The sequence below is a fragment of the Neomonachus schauinslandi genome, chromosome 1, assembly GCF_002201575.2.
Source record: "Neomonachus schauinslandi chromosome 1, ASM220157v2, whole genome shotgun sequence".
NCBI lineage: Eukaryota > Metazoa > Chordata > Mammalia > Carnivora > Phocidae > Neomonachus > Neomonachus schauinslandi.
The window spans coordinates 117,848,140-117,867,920 of record NC_058403.1 but is presented as its reverse complement, the minus strand read 5'-3'; the positions used below and the strand labels follow the sequence as shown (position 1 = coordinate 117,867,920).

The window sequence follows — 19,781 nt, the reverse complement described above, 5'->3', positions numbered from 1 at the left end:
GGATCGAGCCCCGCGTCGGGCTCCCTGCTCAGCGGGGAGCCTGCTTCTCCCTCTCCCTCTGCCTGCCTCTCTGCTTACTTGTGCTCTCTCTCTCTCTGTCAAATAAATAAATAAAATCTTAAAAAAAAAACAAAAACAGGTGTTGGTGAAGATGTGGAGAAACCCTCTTGCACCGTTGGTGAGATTGTAAACTAGTGCAGCCACTGTGGAAAACAGTATGGAGGTTCCTCAAAAAGGTTAAAAATAGAACTACTTTATAATCCAGCAATTGCACTACCAGGTATTTGCCCAAAGAATACAAAAATACTAATTCAAAGGGATACCTGCAGCATTATCTACAATAGCCAAATTATGGAAACGCCCAAGTGTCCATCAATTGATGAATGGATAAGAAGATGTAGTACACATATATACAATGGAATATTACTCAGCCATAAAAAGAATGAAATCTTGCCATTTGCAATGATGTGAATGGAGCTAGAGTATTATGCTAAGTGAAATAAGCCAGTCAGAGAAAGACAAATACCGTATTATTTCACTCATATGTGGAATTTAAAAAACAAAACAAATGAGCAAAGGGAAAAAAGAAAAGAGTGAGAAGCAAACCACGAAACAGACTCTTAACTATAGAGAACAAACTGATGATTACTAGAGGGGAGGTGGGCAGGGGCATGGGTTAAATAGATGATGAAAATTAAGGAGGGCACTTGTGATGAGCACTGGGTGTTGTATGGAAGTGCTGAATCACAATATTGTACACCTTAAACTAATATTACACTGTATGTGAACTAACTGGAATTTAAATAAAAACTTACCAAAAAAGAGAAAATCCAAAGGAATTTAAAAAAGACTTACTAGAACTGCGTTACACAAGGTGGCAGGCCATAAGATCGAAATACAAAAACCAACTGCATGTCTACATACTAGCAGAGAACAACTGAAAATTGAAATTAAAAATACCATTTACAATCGAAAAAACTCCTCAGTGATTATAGCAAGCTGGCAGGATACAAGGTTAATATACAAAATTCAACTGCTCCGAGATCAAGTCACATGCTCTATCAACTGAGCCAGCCAGGTGCCCCTGGTAATGACTTTTTAGACACAACACCAAAAAGCATGAACCTTGAAAGAAAAAACTGATAAGCTGTACTTCATTAAAATTAAAAACTGCTTTGTGAAAGTCACAGTTTCTCTACCACCAGATAAGGAATGTCAAGTCTTTGCGCATCTTTACAAGAAACATTATGTGTTTGTATGTCGCTTCTTTTTAAACAAATGGTTATATACACAGCACGCTGATCTGCATTTTTGTTACCTTAATGTGTCTTTGTAGATCATTTAATATTTGTACTTAGCGTTCTTATTCCCAATTTTATATCCACACAGTATGCCATTATGTGTATTGAACACCAATCAAATCTTACTGGTGAACTTAGTTTGCAATATTTTGCTATTACATATAATACTGCGAAGATTAATCTTCACTTTCCAAATCTGCCAGCACATCAGTATAACCAATTCCTAAAATGGGGACTGCTGGGTTATAGGAAATGTGAATGATTAATTATTGTGAAATTGCTTCCCATAAAGGCTGCACTAATTTATGCTCGTATAAGAGAGCATATGTTACCCTACACCCTTGACAACAGTGTTTTAGCAAACGTCTTAATACTTGCCAATCTTATAGAGTGGAAAGTGGTACTCAGTGTACTTTTAAATTACACCTTTTATGAACAAGGCGGAGTACCTTTTCATCTGTGTAAGAACCATTAGTATTTCTTTTTCTGTGACTGTTTATTCATAAGTTTTGCCCATTCGCTAAAAATTGGATTGTTGGTTTGATTGTTCCCTTGTACCACTATACAATATTCCTCTTTTTCTCTTTAAGGCCTTGAGGCTCTTAGTATATTTTATTTGATATCAATATTGTTTTGCTCACTGTACATCTTTGGCCATTTCTTATTTTCAATCTTTCTTAGATTTAAGAATTCTATGAATATATTTTTAGTTCCAAAGCAACTTTTTCTATGTTGCAACTGTATCCTCGAGGGTTTTCATTCCCTTTTCTATCACAGCTTTCTCTCATCTTTTCCATTAGCTCTGCTTCCACAGGAGGAATCTGATTATTCAGTGATCCCCTCTTCTGCGTTGCTGAATTCATTTTAATAGGTTGTAGTGTGAATAGCCATAGGCTACTGCAATCCCCTGGATGGTGCGGAACTGGCAGTCAGTGTAAGGCACGCATGTTTTAAATCTGATGCGCAAGCAATGAAGGAGCTGGCCGAGTGGAGTTGCTCTGCTGAGGTCACAAAGGAACAAGTGGAGGACATATGGCAGACCTCACTCACCTGCAAAGACATGAGCAATTCATCCCACAAGTGCAACCCTCCTAACAGCTGCCAATCAGGTAGCTTCCCAGAGGACTGTACATAGCTTGCAGGCAAGTATGGCCTCTTTCCACGTGCCAGAAATATCCAAACGTACAGACCACCCAATAGCATGTGCCTCTAAGGTAACTGAGAGATCCCTGATCTTCACCAAAGATACTGATGATAATTAAACACCAGATACCATGAAGCTCTATGTTACAATATTTTACCTTCCATTTTTCTTAATGATGCACAATTATATGATTTATAACAAGGATATACAAATACTCAACTGCTTTTAATTCCTCTACTACTCCTCTGGTTATATAACTGAATATAATTATCTTCAGGCTTGTTCTTATTTTAATTAATTATGTAACTTTGAAACCTCCAACTCTTAAATATGTGTCCCCTAAGACCAAAGCTCAGAAACCTTATTCACTAAATTCCTTAACACTTTTTTCAAAAAGTTTTGAGATAAGTTCCTTCTTTATACACTTCTCAAAGATTAGATAAACATTTTTATTAAAAAGTCTGGAAATGTATGGCAAAACAAACCCCTGCTCAGCGGGAGGCCTGCTTCTCCCCCTCCCAATCCCCCTGCTTTGTATTCCCTCTCTCACTGTGTCTCTCTCTGTCAAATAAATAAATAAAATCTTAAAAAAAAAAAAAAGTCTGGAAATGTATGGCAAAACAAACCCCTGCTGTTCAATATTTACTGAATGTGTGCTACACACCAAGCTAGACTCTGAAGACAAAAATAGGAAAAATGACCCTGCCCTCAAGGAGCTCAGAGTTAGGCAAAAGAAAAGGGCAAGCTATAAAGAAATACAATATAATGTGATAAGGACAATAAAGTATGCATAGAGTCCAAAGGTTAACACAAAGGAGGCATAGTAACAAGGGGCTACAGAGGAATTTGTGGTCAGCTAGATTTTAAAGAGTAAATCGGAATTTGCCCAGTGGCCAAAGGAATTACGGACAGAAGGTAAAGACATATATTCTTTCAACAACGTTCCTAGTTTGGGACAGATACTATGGGATAGATACTTTGAAATATCTGTCCTAGAAATACAATGATTAATTAAAATGAAGTCTTTGACTTTACAGAGTCAGGAGAGAGGGACCAATAAGTAAACTAATCATTAAAGTATAGTGTGATAAATGCTACAATAGGGATAAGGAGAGAGTATTAGAGGCTTATGGGCCAAGTGGAAATAAGACCTAAACTTAGATGTGAGTAATAAACAGAAATTAGCCTGGTGAAATATGTTATCAGGAGTGGAATGCAGGACCATGTCAGGGATCATGGCATTCCAGGTGCAGAGAAGAGTATAGAGAAGGGCAAAGTCAGAGACAAACAAAGTGAAGAGAGAGAATGTAGTTCAATGTGGCAGAAGAAGAGGCATCTGAGATCAGGCTAAAGATAAAAGCAAGAACCATATCATGAAAGGTTTTTTTTAATTTTGTTTTTAATTTTATTTTTAACGAATCTCTACACCCAATGTGGGGTTCAAACTTACAACCCTGAGATCAAGAGTCGCATGCTCTACTGATTGAGCCAGCAAGGCGCCCCAAGGATCTTTCAAATCAGAGTTTGGACTTTATCTTAAGGGCAATAAGGAACTATAAACTAGTTTTTTAACAGAAAGACTGTTCAGATTTGTGTTTGAGAGCTATACTACAGTAAGTGAAACAGAAAGAAATAAATCTGGAAGTAAGTACAGCAGTTGTAGTAATCCAGGAAATGGTTTCTAGTAGTCTGAACTAAGATAGATAGTAGCAACAGAGACAGAGAAAAGGCATGGGGAGGGCCGAGAGACTGAGGATGCAGAATGAACAAGCCTTATAAATGATTTGATTGGAAGCAGAAAGAAAAAAGAATAAAAGATGAGGCCTCCTGTCTGGTTTGGGCAAAGGGTGGATGGTACTACTATTCAGTCACATAAGGAAAAGGGGAGAGCAGGTTTTGAGAGGGTGAAATAATCACTTTAATTCTGGACAGATGGAGCCTGAGATACAGAGAAGTTACTCAAATGAAGGTATTCAATAAGCAGCTGGATATATAACAACTCAAGACAAAGTTTGGTCAGAGAGAGAGATTTGAGAATAGTCCATATACAAAGTAAATGATAACTAAAGCAGTGAGAATAGATGAAAATGCCTGGGGAGAATGGACAACATGAGAAGAAATCTAAGACAAAAACCCCATAGAACGCTAACATTTAGAAGATAAAGAGCTAGGAGAGTAGACTGAAAGAGAGCAGCCAAAAAGGAAGATGAAAATATTAATATGAGAAAAAGGAGTAAGTGCTTAATGAATGCTTTACTAGGTGCTATGTGTTGTGCTAAATGATTTATGTGCACTACCTCATTTAATCCTTAGACACTCTATGAGCAACTTATCATTATCTGCATCATTACAGATGTGGATACTTTAGCTTAGAGAGATCAACTTACTCAGGTTTACACATTCGGTTGGGTGTAAGAAGTGCAACCAAGATCACACCAAGTCCTCTAGAGGCCTTATTCTTAACTGTTACACTGTACTGCTTTCTATGAAAGTCTTAAAAAGTATGGTATTACAGACACACAAAAAAACAGTGATTCAAAAAGAAAGACACCCTCCCAGTAGCAATGAGCTTACCCAGCAGCACCAAGATCTTGGTTTCTAATAACATTCTCTGTTAAAAAGAATCAGGACTCTTTGGAAAAATGACTGATCTGAGGAGTGGGCAGGAAAGATATAAAATGAGCCGGGAGCATCTTGTAGTGCTAAAAAAAAATAAGTGCTCAGAACAAAAACAAACAAAAAAAGAAAAAAAACCAAACTCACAATAAGGGACATAATGTCAAAGGCACACAGAAAACCAACTGAAAGTTCCCAATGGCTACAGTTGTAACTTAAGCAAAAAATTAAGTAGTAATGGACTATATAATCCAGAGTGTAAACTAAATATCATGAGTCCATACTAATATAAATAAAGCATTAAATAATAAATAAATAAATAAATAAATAAGAGAGAAGAGACAAATCTAGGGTGCAAAAGAATTCCAAATAAATGATGTAGGTAAAGCAACCACTCCACTGACTTCCTTTCAAAGACTACAGTATGGAAAGGGGGGGAGGGTAAAGAATCACTTCATAGTACAGAAATATGACAAACACTACCTCAGCTAAGTGATCAAGGTTCACATCAACAGTGATAAGTCATGTTGATAGTATGGGCCTTTGATACACTGTGATGAAAATGGCACTTTATCTCTGTGGTTTTTTTCTCAAAAACCCAGTAACCCTGATCTAATCACGAGAAACGCATCAGAAAAATCCCAATTAAGGGACATTCTACAAAATACCTGAAAATTACACCTCAAAACTTATTAAAAACATGGAAAGTCTGAGATACCATCACAGCCAAAAAGAGGCTACGGATGACGGTCATGAAATGTAATATGGTATCCTGATAGCTCTCCTGGAACAGAAAAAGAACATTAGCTAAAAACTAAGGAAATGTGAAGAAGTATGGACTTCCGTTAATCAACATATGTTAATTTTGGTTCATTAATTATAAAAACTGTACTAGACCAATGTAGGATGTTAACAGTAGGGAAAACTGATTAAGGAGTTTATGAGAACTCTCTGTACTATCTTTGTAATTTCTCTGCAAATCTAAAACTATTCTAAAATTAAAATGTTATTTAAAAAAACAAAGGAGGAGGGACGCCTGGGTGGCTCAGTCGGTTAAGCGTCTGCCTTTGGCTCAGGTCATGATCCCGGGGTCCTGGGATCGAGCCCCGCATTGGGCTCCCTGCTCAGCAGAGAGCCTGCTTCTTGCTCTCCCTCTGCTGCTGCTCCCTCTGCTTGTGCTCTCTCTGTCAAATAAATAAATCTTTAAAAAAAAACCAAACAAACCAAAAAAGGATGGGGGGAGCCTGGGTGGCTCAGTTAAACGTCTGCCTTCAGCTCAGGTCATGATCTCGGAGTCCCAGGATTAAGCCCCGCGTGGGACTCCCTGCTCAGTGGGGAGTCTGCTTCTCCCTCTGCCCCTCACCCTGCTCTTCTGCTCTTTCTCACTCTCAAATAAACAAATCTTTAAAAAATAAATAAATCTTTAAAAAATAAATAAATCAAATAAATAAACAAAACAAAGAGGGAAATTAACTGTATCAAATGTTGATAAAAAAGAAAAAAAGACAACCAAGAGCAGTTTCAATGAACTAATGGAGTCAAAGACAGATTTCATCAGGCAGAAGAGTGAACTAGAGCTGAGAATGGGATTATAAGTATATGGTTTCTTCCAAGAAGTCTGACAATGAGGGGAAGATCAAATCAGAGCTGGAAGTAGACATCAAGTTAAAGAAAGTGGTTGTTGTTTTTGCTTTTTTTAAATAAAGATATAATTCACATACCAAAAATTCACCTTTTAAAGTGTACAATTCAGTGGTTTCCAGTATGTTCACAAAATTATTTAACCATTACCACTATCACTTCAAAAAGAAATAGTATAATCAAAGAAGACCTAAATCTATGAAATATGTTCATGAATAAGAAGACTTCACATTGTTAAGATGTCAGTAAAACCAAAGTGATTTATGGATTCAATGCAATGTCTATCAAAACTCTAACAGCCTTTTTCAAAGAAATGGAAAAGCTGATCCTCAAATTCATGTGGAATTGCAAGGAATCCTAAATAGCCAGAACAATCCTGAAAAAGAATAAAGTTAAAGGGTTCACAGTTCTCAACTTTGAAACTTATTACAAAACTACAGTAATTAAAACATTATGGTACTGACATACAGACATACAGACCAAGGGAACAGAATAAAAAGCCCAGAAATAAACCTTTACATACACGGTCAATTGATTTTTGACAAGAGTGCCAAGACCATTCAATGGTCAAAGGACAGTCTTTCAATAAATGGTAATGGAAAAACTGGATATCCTTATTCCAGTTTGACTCTTAAATCATATACAAAAAATTACTCAAAATGGATCAAAGACCTAAACTAAAGAACTAAAACTATAAAATTCTTAGAAGAAAGCTTTGGGGAAAATCTTCAGGATGCTAAATTTGGCAACCATGTCACAGGTATGACACGAAAAGCAAAGGCAACGAAAGAATAGACAAATTGAACTTCAGCAAAATAAAGAACTTTTGCACATCCAAGGAAACTATAAAGACAGTGAAAAGACAACCTACTGAACAGAAGAAAATATCTGCAAATCATTTATCTTATAAGGGATTAATATTCAGTATACATAACAATTCCTAAATAATTAATCCAATTCAAAATGGGCATAGGACTTGAGCAGACCTTTCAAAGATATACAAATGGCCAATAAGCACATAAAAAAATGCTCAACGTTACTAGTCATTAGGGAAATACAAATCAAAATTACAGTAAGATATCACTTTACATCTACTAGGATGGCTATAATAAAACAAAAAACAAAATAAGTACTGGCAAGGATGTGAAGAAATTGGAACCCTTGTGCACTATTCATGGGAATGTAAAATGGTACAGCTGCTGGAAATCAGAATGGCAATTCCTCTGAAATATTAAAAATAGAATTATCATATGACCCAGAAATTCCACTTCTAGGTATACACCCAAAGAAGGTCCCAAAGAGATATTTGTGCTCCCATATTCATAGAAGCACTATTCACAATAGCTAAAACATGGAAGCAACCCATGTGTCCACTGATGGATGAATGATAAGCAAAAGTGGTATATATACCTAATGGTAGTATTCAACCTTAAAAGAAAGGAAATTCTGACATATACGACAACATGGATGAATCTTCAGGACATTATGCTAAATGAAATAAGCCAGTCACAAAAAAACAATTACTATTAGGATTTCACTTACATGAGGTACCTAGAGTAGTCAAAATCATAGAGACAGAAAGTAGAATGGTGGTTGCCAGAGACTAGGGGAGGGGAGAATGGGGAGTTATTGTTTAATGAGCACAAAATTTGAGTTTTGCAAGATAAAAAGTTATGGATATGGATGGTGGTAATGGTTACACAACACGAATGTACCTAATACCACTGAACTGTACACTTAAAAATGATTAAAGCTGTAAATTTTATGTTGTGTATTTTACTACAATGAAAAAATTGGAAAAAAATGAGAAGCACTGAGGCTTGTAGTATGTCTTTTACTGTTTCATAACACGTATTTAAATTTTCAATAACTCTACAGGCTTTATTATTAAGCTAGACTTTTTTTATACTGAAATACAGACTTCTCTAGCCTTCTCTCCAGGGCATATACCCTTTGAGGGTATATGTTTCTCTCATAGCTATCTGTATTATAATGACATATATTTTGTTCCTACCTTTAATAATGAAAAATTTCAAATGTATACAAGGGAAGAGAGAAAGGAATAATGAAACCCCATACAGCTATCACCCAGCATAAAGAATTTAATCAACTTACAGATAGTTTTGTTTTATCTATAATTCCACCCACTTTACTCTTCTTCCCCCAATGGATTATTTTGAAGCCAATCCCAAACATCTTATCATTTCAACCATAAATATTTCAGTATGTTATCTCTACATACTGTAAGATACTGTTGAAAGATACATACAGCAAGATACAGACAAAGTCCTGCATCAATTCTTGTACTGGTAGGTCAGATTTCTGATATAAGCATTTCTTCAGTAAACCATATATTAGATACAGGAATTTTACATATATTCATGCATTCTACTCTACCTCCTTACAAGTTAAACCACTAGAAGTAAGGCTTTCAAGCAAGAAAATCAAGAAAAAAGTGACTTGAACAGTTAGTTTCAATTGTAACAGGATCATTAATCAAAGGTGGTGTTAGGGGCGCCTGGGTGGCTCTGTCGTCTAAGCATCCAACTCTTGATTTAGGGTCAGGTTATGATCTCAGGATTGTGAGATCAAGCCCCACATTGGGTTCTGTGCTGGGCATGGAGCCTGCTTGGGATTCTCTCTCGCCCTCCCTCTGCCCTCCCACCCCTCCCTCTCTCTCACATGGGCTCTCTCTCTCTCTAAAAAACAACAACAACAACAGGTGGTCTTAGAGACCTCTTAGGAAAGAGATGGAGAAAAGTAACACAAATACCACATACACTCTCAGGGGTGCCTGGGTGGCTCAGTTGCTTAAGCGTCTGCCTTCAGCTCAGGTCATGATCTCAGGGTCCTGGGATCAAGCCCCACATCGGGCTCCTTGCTCAGCAGGGAGTCTGCTTCTTCCTCTCCCTCTGCCCCGCCCCCTGCTCGTGCTCTCTCTCTCTCTCTCTCTCTCTCAAATAAATAAATAAATAAAATCTTAAAAAAAAAAATACCCCACACACTCTCTCTCCCCTCATTCTCTCTCTCTCCCCCCACCTCTCAGAACTACTTTCATATGATACAAGTTATTTGGTATATGATAACACAACACAGTCATATTATATAATTATTAAAGTAATACATGTAGCTGCATATTTTATAAAACAAATGCAATTAAACTAGCTCAATGCAGAAAATTTCTATTCATCTGTCCTTACCTTTTGTTGGACTGAGATTCTGATCAATAAATCCTCTCAGTTCTGCATTTGTAGAAGTCAAACCAACCTGAATAAAATAGTTTTAAAAATTAAAAATAGGATCTTAAGTATTACATGATCATTTAATAAGCTATTTTATACTTTCTACTGAAGAACTGCATCAAATACTACAGATAGCCACATAAAAATGAATTAATTATGTCATCAATAGGAGTAGAGTTAAAAAGAAAATGTTGCCTGAAAAAAATTAATGCTGCCCTTAATTTTTATTGTTCATAATCACTGCCTATAATGCTTTTCAACATTATGATATGTAATAGATCAGATAAAGACCATTAATACCACACTGCAGAGGTGAGGTCTACTGGTCTCAAATCCAACTGCGTGGGCTCATACTCTGGCCCATCAAGACCAGAGTGGTTGTGGTCAAGTCACACAAGCTCTCTACACCTCAGTTTCCTCAACTGTAAACTGAAGGGTGCTAGAAGTGCTTATCAGTTTAGGTTATTAGGAAGATTAAGATAGTTCATGTGAAGCATCTAGCATAGTGTATGGCACAAAGTGCTCAATCATGTTAACCTTCATTACTATTAATATGATACCCAAGGGACTATCTATAGCAAGTGTGTTTATTTATTTAGGCAATTTATTTCATTTAATGTGATAGCCACTGGACTTCTTGGAATCATAGAGCTAACTATGGTAGTATCATCAGAATTTTAAAAATTTATTATAGAGCCAGGAGGAAAAAAACTCTCCATTTTTGAAAACTGGACATAAAGCAAGATTCCAATAAATGATTCTACGATTACTATTATGTTATTGTTTTAATCCTTATAGATTTGTAATCTTCAAATATCAATGCTAACTTGGTACCTCAAACATCCTCTCAAAGTACTAGCACATCAAAAAGATTTTAAAGCAAGCTAAGCTTTATAACTTCATATCTGTGCATTTAATGTTATTTTTAAACTACCCACTGCATTAGCATTGTCTATTCTTCATGCACACTCATCTGATACTTTATAATTTCATAATGTAATAGCTAATTATTTCATTATTTAGTAATTCGAATGTACTACTAATAGCTGTTTCTTTTTGTCAAGACATATGTTACCAGAAATATTTCTACATATCATTTACATCATGGAAAAATAATTCTGATGCAAACCTATCTCTAGGATCTAATACTAAATTTTTATGACAGCAGCTGAGTGGAAGACATCTAAAATGCACTTTCTCAATTCTATGTAGATAATGGTGCAGATACTTAATTCTATCTAGTTTCTTATAATTATGCTGTTAGAAGTAAATCCTATGCAACAAAATTTGCAACAAATTACCACCACTTGGATCTCCAGAATTGCTCACAAATATTAATGTTAAGTGTTCAATTTGTAAATGCCAAGAGTTTACTGTGGCATCACTAACATGCCTCAAAACAAAACAAAGAACACTTTTCTCCTATAAAAAGACAAACTTTCATTGGTGTTCTACTGTAAAAAGAAAGCAAAGAAGGCAAAGACAGCCTTTAATATTCTATGCTTAATACAATGCGGTTGTTTAATCCATGTATTATAATAATTTCAAAAGCATCAGTTTACACCTTTTTGTTATTATACAAAGATAACGGCAAAAACCTCAACTGAAACCACATATTCACAGTGGAGAGTTCACAGTTACTGGGTTACTGTTATGTTTAAACACCTGCTCTTAATGGCCAACTTCTGCAGAGTGGAGCAGAGAATGAATTTGGAAACTTTTTAAGCAGCAGTATATCTGCATCTTAATAACCAACAAATTAAACTCTAAAAAGATAAAGGTCAATTGTGAGTCAATACTGTATGCTAATTTTGGTCTAATAGATGGAGGGGAGGTATTTGTATTTAGAGTTTATATAAATACTACTAAAATTAATTTAATTAAAATTTCAAAAGTTTATTAATCTCTGCTTTCATAAACACTATAAAGATTCAAAGAAAAGATTGAGAGTAGAAAAAGTTGGCTGGGAGAGGAAAAAATAGCTTTTCTTTCCTTATTCTATTTAAGAAGGATATAATAATAATAATGATTCACAGAGCAAAGGTAAAAGGTGAATTCATTTTATATAGAATTTTTCACCTAATAAGGTCCTGAGAAAAGTTTTCTATCTGGAGATTCAAACATTGTGTGACATACTGTAAACAGTCACTAAATGTCTGTAGAATAAAAAATATCCAAGCCCAATTTTTAGGGTTCAAACCATATTTCCCATTAATAACCTTATAATTTCACTGACATTTAACATTTTAGATTGACAAAACTGAAAGAAAAGAAGATTCAGAGTGAGATGATCTGTACTCTGAGTTCAGCTCTGCCATTCACAAGCAAGGTTATCTTGGGACAGTCACTGCAAAATGGAGACAACAATACATATGTGCATGACAAACTCAGAGAGCTCCTTAGATCAAATTAAATAATTACATGAATATGATTGTTAGTGACAAAAGCAATACCCAAGTGTGGGTTGTTATTCAAATGGTAATGGCTTTTAACTCTTCAACACTGACACAGACAATTCACAAAAGAGAGATGCAAGTGACCAATGAACATACAGAACACCAGTTTGACCTAACTAGCAACTGGAGAAATGAATAAACTACATACCATTTTTTTGTTGATTACACTGGCAAAGACTAAAAAGAAAATAAAGGGAAATGGCACTTTCATACATCACTGATGAATATATAAAAAAGTGCAACCTTTCTGAAACACAATTTAGTAACATGAAACAAAAGCACACACCCTGTGGGCTAGTAATTTCATAAGACTTTGCTTTATGGGAAAAATCCAATGAGTAAGCAAAAATAAACAAAAAGCTAAAAAAAAAAAAAGAAAAAAGTGGAAATAACTTAATGGCCAATATTAGGAAACTGGTGTAATGTCCATACAGCGCATAACATAAAACATAAAACAGTCATTTAAAATGATGTTGCAGAGATATTAAGACAAGAAAAGACATTCATCATCATCGAGATTAAGCTAAAAAAAACAGTATGACCTAATTTTTATTAAAAATATTTACACACATTCTGTTATACACACACACACACACACACATTTGTATATACACCAGATGTCTTCCTAGGCAAAATTCTGCTGATAATCTCTAGGCTAGTTTCTTTATCTGTATTCTCTAATTTTTCTGTAATGAGTATCATGGCTTACATATTTTTTAAAAGATTCTTTGATGAGGCAAAAAATATACATCAAATTACCTTTCAAATTCTTTATCCTATACTGAATGAGCTTAAGTCAGAACACACCTGTATTTGCGGTCATGAAGAGTATCAGCGGATACTAGATACTATTTAACAACAATTTTATCCCAGAAACAATGAATATATTGCCAGCTCTACAGACCTTCCTTTTAGCAAAATGATCCATCCCACAATCCATGTAGTTCCAGTATGACTGTTAATCTTTGAGCCTCAATTGTTGCCATGTCAGCAGAAGTGGACCCATGACCCAGACTTGGCCCACTTCTTTCTCCACATTGGCTTATCTAAGCATGTGGGTCAAGCAGGGTAAACCAAAGCTCCTCCATAGAATTTGAAATATTAGTGCTAAAAAGGAAAAGCTCCTTCTCTCCTTCTGAGGTAAGAATTATAAACACAATATAGGGTATTTTGCTACCATATTGTGGCAAAGAGATGGAAAAAGGGACATAGATCCCTGACACCATCATTGATCCCCCGTAACCAGATGTATTTGAAGCTAGAGCATCCCAGACTTTTCAGTTGTGTGAATCAATACATTCCACTTTTTGCCTTAAAACTGTTTTAAATAGGGTTTCTATCATTTGGAACCATGAGACCTACTATGGCATGGGTAAGACAAAAACAACTCTTCACAAAAAACTGTTCTCATAAGAGATATATAAAATGAGAAACAGAAAATAAGGATGTAAATATTTGAATACATGTTTAATGATGCCTCTGTAAGACCTGGGCAATCTCTTCCATGTCTAAGAGTTACTTACTTCTCATTGGCATGTGACACAATTGCATTCCCTTCTTCTTCAAACACTTTCTTCACTTGGCTTCCAGATCATCAGGATAACACTACTTCCTTCCTTTCTGGTCATTCTTTGAGTCTCCTTCGCTGCTTCTCCTCCTCCCCAGATGCCGGAGAATCCCTGTGCTCAGACCTTGGGTTCTCATGTATACTCTATCCATTCACGTTCTATATAATCTCATGCAGTACCACTGCTTTAAAATAATTTAATATGAAATGACTCCAAAATTTCTATATCCAATTCCAACCTTTCCTCTGAGCTCCAGAATCATTTATCAAACTACCTAGCCAATATCTCTAACCTGGACATTTTTAGGTGTGTTAACTTTAATATGTTCAAAATGATTGTTGAGTTTGCCACAAAATCCCACAGTTCCCTAAGAGTTTTTCTTCTCATTAAACAACAAGCCATTTATCCAGTTACACAAGCAAAATACTGAGAAGTCTTCTTTAACTTTTTCCCTGCCCCCATATCCTAATAACTCAGTAACTCCTAATGGCTGTCCCTTCAAATTCATCCTAGATCCAGCCACTTTTCCCCATCTCCGATATCATTACCCCAGCCCAAATCACCATACTCTGTTGTCTGAACTACTGAGGTAAGTGCCAAATGAGTCTCCTGCTTCTATTATGCCCTTCTTCGGTCTAGTCACTCAGCAGCCAGGACAAACTTTCTAAAACAGTAAGTCAGGTCATCCAACTATCCACCAAATCTCCAATGGCTTCTTACTGACATTTTATTTTATTTTATTTATTTTTATTTATTTATTTATTTATTTTTTTTTTTTTTAAAGATTTTATTTATTTATTTGACAGAGAAAGACACAGAGAGAGAGGGAACACAAACGGGGAGTGGGAGGTGGAGAAGCAGACTCCCTGCCGAGCAGGGAGCCCGATGCGGGACTCGATCCCGGGACTCCAGGATCATGACCTGAGCCGAAGGCAGTCGCTTAACCAACTGAGCCACCCAGGCGCCCTCTTACTGACATTTTAAATACACACCCATCACCTCAGTCTTTGAGGCTCCATATGATCTGGCTCCTGCTTTCTTTCTGACTTCATCTCCCACCACTTTTCCTTGCTTACTCTGTTCCACTTATAAACTGGTCATCTTGCTGTTCCTTGAACAACCACACCTTTTCCTGCCTCTACCTGGAATGTTCTTTTCCCAGATACTCATAAGGCTGGCTTCCTCTTCTTGGATTGAGACTCAAGAGCACTTCTGTCTAAACATCACTTCCTTAAAGAGAACTCTCTGAACACCTAAGTTAAAAGAACTCTCCCTCACTGCCATCATTCTCTTTCTTCTTACCCTGTTTTACTTTTCTTCATGACATTTATCATTACCTGACATTATATATGTATTTATTACCTTCTCTCACTAAAGACACTATAAGCCCCCAAAAGGCAGGAGCCTAGAACAGTATCAGGTACATATACTGGGGGCAGGGAGGAGAATGAATTACTCATGGCAGTGTGAACTAGTATAATCCTTTCAGTAAGTATCTTGACAAAACATATTAAGAGCCACAAAAATGTTCTTCTCTATTGCAGAATGGCAGTTATGAATGGTTATTTTCAGACAGCCTATTTCAGTTCTTTCCCACATGCGTCAGCTCAGCCCAATCTGAGGCCTGACCTCTTCATGTCCCTAACTCTAAAATATCAAGAGGATCAGCTCATCACTTATCCCTCTCCCCCTAGGTTGCCATAGCAGAAAGAGAAACACATTGCTCACTGTTTGATTTCTTCCAAATATACAAACAAAATAGGGGGAGTATAATTACCACTGGTTCAAATGCTTTATGTTACTTTAGGGAAACAACTTTTAATACAGCAAATTGTACATATGACTAGGAAAATGATATTTGATTCAAGGTACATTTTAAGCTAAAATATGATTGCTATTTGAACGTTAACCAGCTTGTGGTTCAGGATAACTTTTACTTCCCTTTTTTCCTAAGGAGAAAAAAATCAAGAGAATATTCTGCAAGAAAATTCCCAATACACAGACTAAAACTTTGCTTCTTCTTTTCCCCAAACAGCACCTTAACAAATATATATATAACAATCTTAGATTAAAGCAGAGTATTCCTGATAATTTATCCTAATAAAATTAGTTACATGATAATGAAGCAAAATCTATATCTGCTTATAGCTGCTTATAGCATGTCAAAAGCAAGGGTAATAATAGGAAAATAGAGGTAAATCATGAAGGGTTTTTTTTAAAATGTTATTCTTTAGATGTATAATGTGCAGTATTTGGAACTATCTGTCTGGCTGACAAGGGGACCTTTTCACACAATGTAACGCTTGCTTCTCCTGGTCACAATTAAGTAAACCACTAGTAGATATCACACTTGAGCAGCACCAAGGTCCACCCCAAGGAGTCTGAAACTGGAGCTCACACGGGCAGACAAGATCTGTCAAGCTGTCTTCCTCCTTTGCTTCGCACCTCTCTTTCTCTGAACAGGCTGGTTCTGTAACACATATATTGAGAGGCTGCCTGGAGAACTAAGGAGCATGATTTGCAGAGAGAGACAGAGTATGAAGCAGATGCACACAGACAAGCAGAGATAATATATGGAAACTAAACACTGCTTCAATTCCTGGTATATTTCAAATTCTTGCACCCAGATCTTTCTAAGGGCCCACTAAATTCTTACTCTTAAAGTCTTTGAGACATTCCTGCATCTTTATAATAAATTCCCTCTTTAAGGTAGCCTAAGCAGATTTCTGTTATGTGCAATCAAAGATTCCGAAATCATAATCTGGGAACGGTAAAGCAATTAGAAGTTATTTCCCTATATGTCGCAATATTTATTTTCTGGCATAATCCTTCACATAACTGAAAACAAATCTGTTGATACAGTCAGACAATAAAAAAATAACTTGAAGTAGATTCAGAAATAAAAGCCTTGAGCAGAGGAAAGAAACTGAGTAACTCCTCCAAAACATCGAAAACCTAATGTCCCCTCAGGGATCATCTCATGGAGGACAGTAAGCTTCTTCTGAACAACATCTCAGTATGCATATTTCCTTGAGTAAGTCCACAAGAAAAAAATTGGGCCAAAGAAAAGAGTGATTTTTCTCGATAAGGCTAGTAAATCTCCAGCAAGTACCAAAACAAAAATTTATTACAGTACCAAAAAAGGAGAGGGTTGGGGAACTTTCTAGAGATAGCAATTTTGCAGCTGTTGAGAAGGCACAACTTGGCAGCAATTTACAAGAATGCTACCATGCCCATTCAAGCGCTATATTCAATAGCATTAAAGTTCACTATCTCATTCTTTGCATAAACAAAAACAATTATAAACTAATGCCAGTAAATTGAACTTGATTAATAAGAATAGTGAAGAAAATGTGCAAAGGAAAAAGTACAACTCACTTTAAAAATACTTACATTTAAAAATTTACAAATACTTACATTTTTTGCCGTCATGTCAAATTGTATTCGATTTAAAATTCTGTAAAGCCATTAAAAAACAAACAAAAAACAAAAATAAAAAAAAACTTCGTCTTCAATAATTCTTTAAAAGAATATCCTGTTAAAGGGGGAAAAAAGAGGGAATAGTAATGTAATAATAATAATAGGCAATGTTTATGTCATATTTACATGTGACATGCATTGTTCTTTAAGTGGATTATTTAAATTAATTGTCACAAAAACACTGTGAGATATGTACCATTTTAATCCTCATTTTCCAATTACAAGTTGGGGCTTACAGAGGTTAAATAATTTGACCAAATCAATTCAGCTAACAAGTTGATAAAACCTGGGCTCTGAAATATCACTATGTTGCTTTAGATAACACAGTGAAAGAAACACCAGGGCTTCTTGGAGAAGTAGCTAATTCCAGGGCTGGGGTAAGAGATGTGGAAGATAAGACTAGAACATTTTATTGTACCTACAATAAGGAAGAGCTCAAAAAATGATGGGAGACATATTAAAAGAATACAGGAGTCAGCTTAAAGAGCCTACAACTGGACAATTTGGAACAACTGGGCACCAAAGTATACACTGATAATAACAGATTATAATAGACTATAAACTCTTTGAATAAAATAACAATTCCGGACTTCATACTGATAGAAACAAATAATGAGGAAGAAGGGAAAGCTCCTTTGCAATACGATACCAAATAGTAAATATAAATGAATGAAGAAATGAGAAAATCAATTTGTAAACATCATAATAATAACTGATTAATCAGACAAGGATTACCAATAGATAATAAAACTTCAGTGAGTGAAAGTTGGTAAGAAACAGGATATTTACATAGTCTTGAAATATCACCCCACAAAACACCGATTAATTCCAATTTTACAGTGAAGAAACCTGGCACCCACCACTTAGCCAAAGTCATCAAACCTACCAAATGACCACGAACAATGACACAAACCAACATCATGCATCTCCACAAGTGCACTGAGATGGATAGAATACCACTTCTGAGATATTTCCACCCAAAGCGTAATCTAAATCTAATCATGAGGAAATACCAGAGAAATTTAAATTGAGGGGCATTCTATAAAATAATGGACTGAACTTTTCAAAAATTGTTGTGTAATGAAAGAAAAAAGGAACCTGACAAACATTCTAGGTTTAAAAAGACTGTAGTCACATAAAAATTAAATTCAACATGATCCTTGACTGGACTTTGGACCAGAAAAAATAACTGCTGCGAAGGCCATTATTATGGCAACTGGAAAAACTGAAATACGGCCCACAGACTGGATAACAGCATTGTTTTGAGTGTTCCATTTCCTGTGTTGATCAGAAGATTGTGGGTTTTTTTAAGTGAGTGTTCTTGTTTTTAGAAAAAACACACCAAAATATTTAGAAGCGGAGAGGTATAATAATAGCAACTTACTTTCAAATGATGAAAAAAATACATAATCTGTATACAGAGAGAAAGTGGGAAGGATAAAGCAAGTGTGGCAAAATGCTGACAACTGGATAATCTGGGTAAAGGGTATTCAGGAGTTCTTTGCCCTATGTTTTGAAACTTTCCTCTTATTTTACATTATTTCAAAATTGAAGCTTTAATAAGACACTTAAGGGGAAGGAAAAAATAAAACTTAATTTTGGAAAGACCATAAACAACGGGGCTTCAAGAAATGGAGGCTCCAACTGTCTGCCTCATATAGTAGAATTTGAATCTACAAGTAAAACTCTGTGGGTGAAAAAAAGGTGTTTTTACTTTTCAGTAAAACACTGAATTTACAATTTTTCAGGGTGCCTGGGTGGCTCAGTCAATTAAACATCGGACTCTGGCTCAGGTCATGATCTCAGGGTCCTATGATGGAGCCCTGAGTTGGGCTCCCCACTCAGCAGGGAGTCTGCTTGTCCCTCTCCTTCTGCCCCTCCCCCTGCTCATGTGGGCACGTGTGCGTGTGCTCTCTCAAAAATAAAATCCTTAAAAAAAAAAAACAAAACCACTGAATTTACAATATTTCAATGATAAAGAAAACATAAATTAAAAAAACCCAAGTAAGACCTGGACTACCACTATGATTTTCATTGTCCCACGGTAGCTATAGATTTGTTCACAATGTCTGTCATGATCTAATATGAAAATCAAGTTCCTATGCTAGAACATACTAGAACTGTTTCACATTCATCAACTATTTGTTATTTTTCTCTTCAGTATTAAAAATATCAGATAAATAATAAAGCACAAGTTCCTGACATCCCATTCACTAAACTACCTCACATTTTAAAACTAAGAATGTAAGGCTAAAATAGGAGTATTTCCTTTTGAAGATTAATATTTTAGCCAAGCTGATCTAATAGATCTACATAGAACTCTGTACCTGATA

General features: G+C 35.8%; 1 protein-coding gene across 2 annotated transcripts in view; it reads right to left on the bottom strand.

Moving 5' to 3' along the window:
• The window catches only part of TFDP2 (transcription factor Dp-2), a 114,653-nt gene extending 97,164 nt beyond the window's left edge, over positions 1 to 17,489 (bottom strand). Inside the window, exons 1-2 of one of the 2 annotated variants that reach the window (XM_044915344.1) lie at positions 17,386 to 17,489; positions 9,903 to 9,969 (exon numbers count right to left, since the gene is read on the bottom strand). In XM_044915344.1, the coding sequence (XP_044771279.1) occupies positions 9,903 to 9,969; positions 17,386 to 17,400 (82 nt within the window). In that variant the 5' untranslated portion in view covers positions 17,401 to 17,489. The remainder of the gene's footprint in view (positions 1 to 9,902; positions 9,970 to 17,385) is intronic. The other variant, XM_044915346.1, reaches the window with a different exon arrangement.
• Between the last annotated feature and the right edge of the window lie 2,292 nt (positions 17,490 to 19,781).